The sequence below is a fragment of the Melanostigma gelatinosum genome, assembly GCF_949748355.1.
Source record: "Melanostigma gelatinosum genome assembly, chromosome: 2".
NCBI classification, from domain to species: Eukaryota; Metazoa; Chordata; class Actinopteri; order Perciformes; family Zoarcidae; genus Melanostigma; species Melanostigma gelatinosum.
The window spans coordinates 24,876,716-24,888,558 of NC_136635.1; the positions used below are offsets into that span (position 1 = coordinate 24,876,716).

The 11,843-nt window shown below is 40.4% G+C and overlaps 1 protein-coding gene across 2 annotated transcripts; it reads left to right on the top strand.

The window, feature by feature from the left end:
* The first annotated feature begins 872 nt into the window (after positions 1–872).
* Positions 873–11,807, top strand: dpep2 (dipeptidase 2). Of its 2 annotated transcripts, none has more exons than XM_079290635.1 (11): positions 873–981; positions 1,481–1,641; positions 1,745–1,871; positions 2,054–2,183; positions 2,549–2,699; positions 3,114–3,183; positions 7,921–8,097; positions 10,107–10,191; positions 10,294–10,369; positions 10,925–11,060; positions 11,274–11,807. In XM_079290635.1, exons 2-11 carry the CDS (start codon positions 1,484–1,486, stop codon positions 11,478–11,480), a joined length of 1,317 nt encoding a protein of 438 aa, XP_079146761.1. In that variant the 5' UTR covers positions 873–981; positions 1,481–1,483; the 3' UTR covers positions 11,481–11,807. The 2 variants fall into 2 exon arrangements, with proteins under 2 accessions (XP_079146761.1, XP_079146762.1); XM_079290636.1 differs by having other exon boundaries at positions 10,113–10,191.
* Positions 11,808–11,843: the final 36 nt, after the last annotated feature.

The window sequence follows — 11,843 nt, forward strand, 5'->3', positions numbered from 1 at the left end:
ATCTCTCCCAGGACCTAAGGTGGGCACCCAACATAGACACAGTCAGAAAAGAGGCCCAGCTGACTATGCACCTCCTGCACCAGCTCAGGAAGTTCAACCTGCCTCAGGAGCTGCTGGTTCAACCTTCAAACAAAAACATGACTTTATGGGTTGAAGAATTATGTTGTCATGATATCAAAGTATTGTGTACATGTGTATATATACATGTGATACATATAGAAGCATTTATACCTGTGTGCTTAACATCTTTCGACTTACTTGTGTCCTTTTCCGAGTTGATGCTTCCATTAGGTGTTGCACCCGAGTGCCATGTTTTTGTGCATTTTGAAGCATTGTCTGTGACGTCACGCGGTCTGGAAATCGGGAAAGTATTTGAACGTTTGAAGAGTGTCGTCAAACACGTCGGGTTTATTTGTTTTTTTCAACTCATAAATACTTTTACAAAACACAAACATGGTAGCTCGAAAGTAAACATTATTGCACACGTGACAAATGTAAAAACGTGGAGAGCATGGTGGGTAAGTAGGTAACTGGACCTGTATCCCGCTGAGTCTTTTAATGGTAGCGATTTCATTACTTGGCCAACAGATGGCAACATTAAATCCACAGGTCTCTACGGTGCTTTCATGTGCTCCTCGTACATTATACTGTCATGTTTATCTAATATATAACCATCGTTAACTCGTTCACTGCAATGCTGGTATAGCGTTTGGAAGTGAAGAAGGTACAATAAGAAGGAGTTAGTAGCAGTTAAAGTCAATATGCCATTCCAATGACAGCATTTGTGTCTGTGTGCTTAATACGTAGAAAATCGGAAAGTACAATTATTTTTGTTTTCCGCCATGACTTGAATGCATCAGTCAGCACAATTGTTGTACAGGTTTGTTCTACATTTGACTGAGGCGGAGAGCTGGAAAGTTCGCACTGTTGAAGCAGTTGTTAAAGAAGGTGGTCAACAAGTTCATTTTAACGACCCAGTAGGTAAGTACATCGTGGTTTAAACTGAATTGTTTCCCGCTGTTATATAGATGTATAAACTTCTATTGGAACATGAAGATGCATCATTGTGTTTACCGTCCAGTGGGCATTTTCATACATTAGCTATTATATGAGCTGATACGTCAAGATTGTTTTGAGAGTGTGTTTCTGTGTGTACGGTACTCACTGTGTTTTAATTATGTTCAAATAAGTAGTGAGAATGCACAATCCCATCATACCGTGGGGGATTTAAACCTCACCAATAATAGTGTAATGTTTTCTAAGTAGGACTTTAAACATGAGATATAAAGCAGTAAGTTTGCAATGATGCTCTTATGTTTTGTTTTTTTAACTGTCACTGCAATATTTCTGTAATATTCCAAAATGGACTTATCTGTGCAGTGAGTTCCTAAATTAATGATATGTCCAAAATAGGAAATGATATGCATGCCTTACGCACTATATTGCGCAGGTCGGTCAATGACGTGTTCTCTCTTCTCAGAATATGCTTTCCAGGAAAAGTGCATTGAGCGCTTCAAGCGGAATCTGGATGAAGTCCCTTGGGCATCTTATGGTTCTCTCCTCTCTGTGTTGTTTGATATCTGGATACTCTGAGAGAGACAGAGTGCATGACTTAATGTCCAAATACCCCCTAATCGATGGGTAAATCATGTGTATTGCATTTTCAATCATGGAAATTAATTAATGGATTTAAGATTGAAATGCCTCTTCATGACTTCCATTTCTTACCCTCTCCATCGGTCAGTCATAATGACCTCGCTCTCCAGCTGAGGATACGCCACAACAATCGGCTGAGCCAAGTTGACCTTCACAACATTAGCAAAGTGGCCACCGACATCACCCGACTCCAAGCAGGCCATGTACAGGCACAGGTATCGCAGTTTAATCAACCAGTCTTTCACTCCTGACCCTGATCAGTTCTATCGTATAAGTTGTCCCAGAATAACAGCATCTACTAAGTTCATGTTGTGGAAAGATCAAACCAATTACAGGCACTTTAGTAACTTAGATACCCCTCTGGCTCTCTTGTGTCATGCACCCGTCCCTTTGTCAGATGTTTGCGGTCTATGTGATGTGCGGGGCCCAGGAGAAGGATGCTGTGAGGCTGACTCTGGAACAAATAGATGTGGTCAGACGCATGTGCACTGAGTACCAGGACTTTGAACTGGTCACATCTGCCCAGGGTATAGTACACCTCAACACAGCATCCAAGCAATTTACCCACAAAACCACTGTGGCGATGAAAGAGGGATTGAATGTAGTTGATTATCTACAATTTTAAATGAGTGAGGTATTTCTGTTTCATGTGTGAATGTACATCAAAAACATCCATAATCCTGTGATTTGTGAATCCATACTTTTGCATATGTCCTAACAGTCCATATTTGCAAAGAGAGACATGAAAGTAATATCATCTTTGCGTCATTACTGAAGAATGGAATCACACACACTCGCTAACACAAAAAATAAATCTCCCGTTTCCCCTGAGACGTTCATTTGGGATATTGTGCGTACAGTATGTGAAATAAATGTGTGTCTGTCACTGCAGAGCTGAGGAATTCTGAGATGAGGCATAAGATTGCATGTCTAATAAGTATTGAGGGGGGCCACTCCATTGACAGCAGCCTGCCAGCCCTGCGGATGTTTTACCAGCTCGGGGTGCGCTCCATGGCCCTGACACATTCCTGCAACACACCCTGGTAAACAAGAGATCTATTCTGAATGCATTATTGTATTTAGAATGTCTCATATGATTTATACAATGCAGAAAGTCAATGATGGCCACATAACTCAACAGAGAATCAATACTAGGGATACATGGGATGATTTTTACCTTTACCTTTACCTTTTTAGCTTTCGTTTGTCGTATGAGGGTTTGTTTACAGGGTTGACTGAATGGAAAGGTCGAATGTGTTTACATTTTATTTATTTCCTTTTATTCAAATAAACCTATATTTAGGCTATGTTTGTAACTTGATTTTGCATGTAGGTTAATGTCCCCTGGTCAGATGCCCTAAATGGAGCAGTATGTGGATATATGTTATGGTAGCGGGGGATTCACAAGACAACACTGTCATCATTTGTGGTTTTGAAAATACTATTTTTCAATGCAGGGCAGAATCATCCTCAAAACTTTATGACGTCTATCAAAGACAGAACAACAGCCTGACACACTTTGGGAAGGTAAGCGTATTGTTCAGTGTCAGTAATATCAACGACTGTACAGAATTGTTTCTTTTATCACATTGAACAAAGCATGTTGGATGGATTCGGCTGGCCTTTTTTGAGGAGGTATTAGAAAATAATACTATGATGAAGATTCAATTTGATTGAAAGTGAGAAACCTGACATTTGATAGCTATGACAGTTAATGATGATGAATGATTTCTGACATAGAATTTTAAATGGGTTTTTTTTCTTCAAATTCTGTAAATAGTGACTATTGCCTTTTTAAATAACATTCTAGAGTTTTAGTATAGAAATAGATTAGAATCATCTGTGTATTATATATAAAAGATATATATGTGTTCCTCTTATTTTGTATTAGTAGCAGAAGTAGTTGTTTTCATTATTATAATGATAGTGCTTTAAAGAATAAAAGTCCAAAAGGAGAGGAGATGAAAGTCATTTTTCAGCCTTGAGACATTCCAGTAAAAGATTGTGCCAAAGAAAGTGGACCTTGTTATTGTTCAAATTGGTTAATGCTCTTCACACTCAATGCTCTGTGGCAATTGAGGACTTCCTTGATTGCTCTCTGCATGAGTGTGTTTGCATGCGTGTAAGGCAAGGCAAGGCAAGTTTATTTGTATAGCACATTTCAACAACAAGGCAATTCAAAGTGCTTCACATAAAACCATTAAAAGCATCAAAACATAAGGCAAAAGAAAAGGAGATTTAAAAACAATTAAGAACATTCATTAAAACATTAAAAAACAGTGCAAGAAATAAAATGCAGTAGTAAAATGCAGAAATGCAGGAAATTGATTAATATATGAATTGAATGTGGTTCAATTAAAGGCAGCAGCAAACAGAAAAGTCTTCAATCTTGATTTAAATGAGCTGAGGGTCTCAGCAGACCTGCAGCTTTCTGGGACTTTGTTCCAGATATGTGGAGCAGAAAAACTGAACGCTGCTTCTCCATGTTTAGTTCTGACTCTGGGAACAGAAAGTAGACCGGTCCCAGACGACCTGAGGGGTTGGGATGGTTCATAAGGTAGCAGCAGATCAGAGATGTATTTTGGCCCTAAACCATTCAGTGCTTTGTAAACCAACAGCAGGATTTTAAAGTCAATTCTTTGTTGGACAGGAAGCCAGTGCAAAGACCTCAGAACTGGAGTGATGTGATCCACCCTCCTGGTCTTAGTGAGGACTCGAGCTGCAGCGTTCTGAATCAGCTGCAGCTTTCTGACGGACTTTTTACAGAGACCTGTAAACACACCGTTACAGTAGTCTAGTCTGCTGAAGATAAATGCGTGGACAAGTTTTTCCAAATCCTGTTGAGACATAAGTCCTCTAATCCTTGATATATTCTTCAGGTGATAGTAGGCTGATTTTGTAATTGTCTTGATATGGCTGTTCAGGTTGAGGTCTGAATCCATAACTACACCTAGATTTCTGGCTTGATTTGTGGGTTTTAACATCAGTGACTGAAGCTGAGCGGTGATTTTCAATTGTTCGTCCTTGGTACCAAAAACAATTACTTCTGTTTTATCTTTGTTTAATTGAAGAAAAGTCTGGCACATCCAGTTGTTGATTTGTTCAATGCAGTTACCCAGCCCTTGTATGGGATTATAGTCCCCTGGTGACATAGTTATGTAGATTTGTGTGTCGTCTGCATAATTATGATAACACACTTTGTTGTTTTCCATAATCTGAGCTAGTGGAAGCATGTAGATGTTGAACAGAAGAGGCCCCAGTCTTGAACCTTGGGGAACACCACATGTCATTTTAGTCAGCTCTGATGTGTAATCAGCTACAGACACAAAGTATTCTCAGTCCTTCAAGTAGGATTCAAACCAGTTAAGTGCTGTGCCAGAGAGTCCCACCCAAATTTTTAGTCTTTCTAGGAGTATGGCATGGTCGACCGTGTCGAATGCAGCACTGAGATACAGTAACACTAAGACTGAACTTCTGCCATTGTCTATGTTTAAGTGGATGTCGTTGAAAACCTTAACAAGAGCAGTTTCAGTGCTGTGGTGCTGTCGAAAGCCTGACTGGAAAACATCAAAGCAGTTATTTACGGTCAAGAAGTTGGTCAGCTGTTGGAAAACCGCTTTTTCAATTATTTTACTCAAAAATGGGAGGTTTGATATTGGCCTATAATTTTTCATTGTTGCAGAGTCTAAACTAGCCTTCTTTAGGAGTGGTTTAATAACTGCAGTTTTTAGGGCTTGTGGGAAGACACCTGAGAGAAGGGATGTGTTTACAATTTGTAAAAGATCAGTGGTCATGCAGTTTGAAATATTTTTGAAAAAGTGTGTTGGTAGAATATCCAAGCAGCAGGAGGATGACTTCAGATGTTGTATAATGTCTTCTAGGCTTCTACGGTCGATTGAATGAAATTGTGTCATGATATTTGAATGGATGTTAGATCGGGACAACACATATCCTGTGGTTGATGTGGAGGCACTGACTGCTTGTCTAATTTTCTAAATTGTGTCAGTAAAAAAGGAGGCAAATTGATTGCATGCCCAGGTGGATTGGAGTTCAGCAGCTACCGACACTGGAGGGTTTGTTAGCCTGTCGACGGTAGCAAATAAGGCGCGTGTATTGTTCTTGTTTTTGGTTATGATGTCAGAGAAGAATGACTGCCTTGCATTTCTAAGTTCCAAATTATAATTGCAAAGTCTCTCTTCATAGATGTCACAGTGAACCTGGAGATTAGTTTTTCGCCACCTGCGCTCAGCTTTCCGACACTCTCGTTTCTCCATTTTGACCAATGTAGCATTTCTCCAAGGAGATCTTTGCTTACCCGAGACAACCTTCACTTTAGTGGGTGCAATGGCATCAATAATATTTTTAACTTTAAAATTGAAGCCATCTACAAGCTCATTGACTGAGAGACAAGAGAGGGCTGGTGTGGAGGAGAACTTCTGAATAAATAGTTCACTGGTGTTTTCAGAGATGTAACGCTTTGTCACAACCTTGGTTTGGACATTTGTGTGCAAGGAGATTGCACTCTCAAAGAAAACACAGAAATGATCAGAGAGTGCAACATCAGTCACAGCAACCTTGGAAATGTTTACACCTTTGGTGATGATTAGGTCCAGAGTGTGCCCCCTGTTGTGGGTGGGTCCTGTCACATGCTGAGTCAGATCATAGTTATCAAGGACACCACATAGTTCTATAGACTCTCTGTCCTGGGGATTATCAACATGGATATTCAAATCACCAACAATAACAACACAGTCAAAATCAATACAGATTACAGACAGCAGTTCAGTAAACTCATCAAAGAAGGTTGCACAGTATTTAGGCGGTCTGTAAATGTTTAGGAATAAAGCTTGAGTGTAATTCAGAGCCACATATTCAAAATAACTAAAATGACCAAAGGACATCTGCTTGCATTGAAGAGAATCATTAAATAAAACAGCAACTCCACCTCCTTTCTTATGCGCTCTTGTTTCGCTCATGAAACTGAAGTTGTGAGGTGTTGATTCAATAAGAACAGCTGCACTGTTATCTTGATTTAACCAAGTTTCAGTTAAAAACAAAATGTCCAGTTTGTGCCTAACAATAAAATCATTGATTAAAAATGTTTTTCCTGACAGAGACCTGACATTTAATAAAGCTAAGTTTAATGTGGTTAAAGCTTTCTTTGCCCAATTTATTTGGACAGGCTGACGAGGAATGTATGCTAAGTTTGATAAGTTAGCATGTTTACTCTTGTTTCTTCGCAGCCTCACCTTTCTTTTTCTATAAACTTGCAGGACAGGAATTGAAACGGCTAGTTGCATACAGGGCCCCGACTTTTCCTGGAGAGAGTCATTGGTAACATTAGCCTTGTAGCCTGGACCCAGAAGATATCAATTGTGGTACCGTTGAGGAGTGGGGAGAGGAGTGTGTTTGGTTCCAGCAATGACCAGCTTTTCCATGTGGTCAGTGAACTCCAGGTGGGGGGAGGATGGGGAGAGTGTGAGAGAGGATTGCGATCCAAAGTATGGACCCGAAATAGAAGTAGGTGCTGGGGAGGGAGGTAAAGACTCCTCGTCTGGGAAGGGTGTGGAAAGTGGGAGATCGGAGGTGGTCTCTGATGATGAGGTTGGAGACTCCTCCTTTTGGCTGTCGTTAGGCGGGGGTATCCTTCCCGTAAGGTCTCCATGGCGATGCTGTATGGTTATCTTGTGTTTAGACTCCTCTTGTATCTTGTCCTTGGCAGTAGGGACAGGCGGGTGACGCAGGGAGAAAAACAGGTTCGAGGTCAACAGTTTTACCCCTGACTTGTTCAGGCAAATTCCATGCGCTGCAAAAAGCGCTCCCAGAAAAGGTAGAAATTGTTGATAAAATGTACTGAATGGTCAGCACATGCAGTTGTGTTTAACAGATCAATAAAGTCTCGCTTCAGAATTTCAGACTGTTGTTTCACAATATCACAGCTTCCTGTATGCACGATGATGTTTTTCGCTGTGGGATAGTCAGCCACGATGTCCAGGAATTTGTCTCTCATGTCAGAGACCATATCTTTCGGAAAGCAGAGTATTTTGGTGTTCTTGCTGCACAGTTTTCTGACATATTTTACAGCATAGTCACCAACAATCAGAGTCTCAGGCCCAGTCACTAGCTTTGCCTGCGGCCTTTTCTCACATTTACTCTCATATTGTGTAGATGTAACCATGTCCTGTTGTCGGCTGATTTGACTTCCTTCCTTCCCATGAAGGCTTTTCAATGTGCCTCAATGGCTTTTCAATGTGTTTTCTGTAGGCCGTGGTGGAGGAGATGAACAGACTGGGAATGATAGTGGACCTCTCCCACACTTCTTTGGACACTGCCTGGGCCGCGCTGAAGCATTCCAAGGCGCCGGTTATTTTTAGCCATTCGTCTTCCTTCTCCATCTGCAGCCATGGCCGCAACGTACCCGACTGGCTGCTGCTTGATCTGGTGAGAAAACGAATTCACTGCGTGATGAATTGTTTGTTTACTGACTTGATTAAATCAATCCAGTCACTGATTAAGTTATATTAATAAAAAGTTATTGACAAAGAACATGCAATTTGTTTCCATAGTTAGATTATTTTTTGTGTATAAACCGGATAAATACATTCTGAACGGATTTCCACAATTAAACTGATTCTAGCCCACTAACAGTCAGTATAATTGATAATGGTATATTTGCAGGATCATGGAATCAAGTTAAGATCTCTCTGCTGTATTTGTGTTGTTCCATTTTTACAACCATTTGCTTCCTACCGATGTCCGCTCTCATCTCAGCATACCCTGCACAACCATGTAAAGCCTGATAATGACACGCTGGGTGAGATTTAAGATCTACAGTGGATCAACGGCACTTTGTATATTTTAGAGTGTTGTATTCGCAAATCAGTTAACTGTGTGGTACAGTTTCCAACATAAAGCAATGATTCAAAGTGAGTGTTTTCCCTCCAGCATATTGTAAGCAGTGAGAACAAGGCACTACAGGAATTGTACGAGCCTAAGCTCCACGGTGTTTGTCCAGCAGCTCTTTAGTTGATTTCTAGTATACTTTCAGCAGAGTGCTATGGGCGAGACTCTTATCTTGATTGTTTTGAAGTTGATGATCAAATAATCAAACCTGAATATACTGTTTGTCTATTTAAAGTTAAGTATCAACTAAATACCAGTAGTATTAATGTAATTTTTGCGCTCTACTTGTGTCTCTTTCCCCCAACCCTTCTCTGAATTTCCCTTTCAGCCACCATTAGTTCATGTCCTCATTCAGCTTCAGTTTAACCAACTCATTAACTTCTTCACTCCTCCCACTTGGGTCCCGATCGTTTGTTTATTATATACAGCAGGCTGTACTTTGCTTACAATTGAAGATCAATCTCCTTCACCACTTGCACTTTTTCTCATTTACTATGAGCAATGTAGTCCCATGCCAGGATGAGTCTAATGAGATGAGATTAATCAATTTCTTTCCGTTTCTGCTCAACAACAACAATATAGGTTCAAATATTTAATCACACATTTTCTAACTCTTCTTAATATTAATAGGATAGGTTGTTATGTGTAGTATATTACCGTAAGTGTTTTCTATACCATGGAAACAGCAAGAAACATCCATCCAAAAAACATGAACTCCATTGCATTTTCTGATTTGCTTCTAAACGTAAACTTGGCTTGTAAAATCGATGAACCTGTTGTCGCAGTAGATGAATCAGAACCGTTTATTGCCAAGCAAGTTTTCATCTGCAAGGAATTTGTCGTGGCGGAAGGTGCATAACATTCAACAACAAACAATAACATTTAACTGTCAAAATAACATTTAACTGTCGAATAACATTTAACTATCAAAAACAGTCAGCACAGTGCAGGAAATAGAAACATATTTGAAATGTACAATAAGATATGGAATATAGGATATGGAATAAAGTGCACACAAAAACAGATAACAGGACCGTAAACCAAGTGAAGTGTATGAATGTTAAAAGTGACGAGTGTGTTTAAGTAGAGAGACAGGGATGTGCAGGGGAGAGACCAGAAGGGGAGAGACCAGAAGGAAATGTCCTGGGGATGGCAGAGTCAGTGGGGGACCCGGGCTCTGTTAATGAGCCCGACTGCCATGAAGGCTGAATATCAATACAATGTAGTAACATGGATTTACTTCTCTTACTTTTCCTCAACCTAACTCTGGCCCCCTCAGATCCCTCTTGAGTGGGCAGGTTTCTCATCTTGCCAAAGATGTCTGTGCTGCATACCACAGCGCAGGGTTACAGGGTGTTTGAGATAAGACTAGCATAAACCTGATGTGTACCACATCTACCACTACAACTAGTGAATGTAAATGAGACAGAAATGGCTATTTGTGTCTGGAAAATGTATTGGTACATAGCTTATCTTCGTTAATGCTTCTCTCTGTATTTCTTCTTATTCTCTAGACTTGGCAGTGACACTTGTGTGTTGTGTTTCAGAAAAAGAAACATGGGTTGATCATGGTGAATCTCCACAACAACTTCATATCCTGCAGCGACAAAGCAAACATCTCTCGTGTCGCTGGTGAGGCGTCCGTATTCAGTCTTTTTTTTTTGTCTTGAGGTGAATCTGTAGTTTGTATCTGTTATATCTCAGCTGATTTACTTTTCCACCTGGGTTTTGCAGACCATTTTGATCACATTAAGAAGGTGATTGGAGCTGAGTCGATAGGAATTGGAGGGGACTTTGAAGGTGCTGTGAGGTAAGAAATATTCACTTGCTAACACAACATACAGATAGCTAGAAGCACTAAGTTAAGAGACAGTAAATCTACATATATTCCATCCCATGAAAGGATGAGTGGTGATCTTCAGACACACAACTTACAGAGAAAATAAAACAAAGCTCATACCAGTTGGGTACACACTTGCCTCTGGCACTCTCCAGATCAATGAGCACTGTGCTTTTGTTAGCCTGTCTTGATATCAGCAATTTGGCTGTCTGGGCTGTCAACAGGCTGAAAAATGGTAAAAATCAATAACTTTTTACTTCTAACGGGCATAAAGAGAGAGCTGGTAGGGTAGATTTGCTCCAGAATAATAGGCATTGAATGTATTCCCCCCCTGCATAGAGACACGATGTACCGGTAGTTCAAACAGGAATGTCACAAAACAAACTATATTTACAAGTGTCAATTATTATTATTTCCTCTTCATAATTTCCAAGTAATGTACTTCGTCACATGAAAACTCTCAGTATGAGTCGTTTCTTTTACACAACGAAAATCTGCGACTTGAAATGTGTTTTTCGTTAACAGCTTTCCTCAGGGGCTAGAGGATGTGTCCAAGTATCCCGCCCTAATTCAGGAACTCCTGCAAAGGAACTGGACTGAGATTGAGTTGGCTGATGTCCTTCGAAAGAACTTCCTGCGAGTGTTTGAGGAGGTGGAGAGGGTGAGCTATAAGATTAATATATTTTATGTCAAAGAACAGCCTTCTCTGGTAAATGAAGGGTAGGTAACTCATTGAAAGGCACACTTTCACTCCATTTCTTGGCCACAGGGGTAATTTGGATATAATGCTTCATGTTTGGTGGTAAATTACCGCAGTGTGTATTATTACATTAGTTTGCATCACCTCCCTCTCGTCTCGCTGCATTTCCCCCAGGTCCGTGATCGGATGACTTTGAGCCAGCCCAGTGAGGTCCAGATCTCCTTAGAGGAGGTGCAGAACCCATGCAGGCTGGTCCTCAGACATCCTGTCCCAAGAGGGCCCTCTCATCAGAGTCCCATCTCCAGAGCCCCACATGAACCAAAAGGTCTGCCAATCCTGGCCATAGTTCTGCTGCTTTCCAGTCTACTTATGATAGAGTGAATGTTTAACTCTGTTGAGCTACACCTGACCATGCATCATTTTTACTATAAATAAGGAGAGTTTAATGAGATTGCTGTATCAATGTGTGGGCCACCAAAGCACTCCACAGGTCAGTAAAGATAAGGGGAGAATCACTTTCTTCCCATCGATACAAAAAAGCATTTAATGTGGAGCTCCAGTTTGTAGGTCATTTAAAAATCGCCACTGTATATACAGTACATTTAAATTTACAGATCAATCCCAAGGCACTTTGCTATTTATTTTGAAATATATGTATTACACATTTAATGTGTTGTACCTGTGCTGACATATCTATGAAAACCTATGACATGAAGGAAAATGAGACTGCTCAATAAAACTGCT

Coding starts and splice junctions, on each gene's coding strand:
- dpep2 (XM_079290635.1), top strand. CDS start 1,484: ATGCTTTCCAGGAAAAGTGCATTGAGCGCTTCAAGCGGAATCTGGATG. Junction 2,184..2,548: donor ACTGGTCACATCTGCCCAGG/GTATAGTACACC, acceptor CTGTCACTGCAG/AGCTGAGGAATTCTGAGATG. Junction 10,192..10,293: donor AAACATCTCTCGTGTCGCTG/GTGAGGCGTCCG, acceptor TGGGTTTTGCAG/ACCATTTTGATCACATTAAG.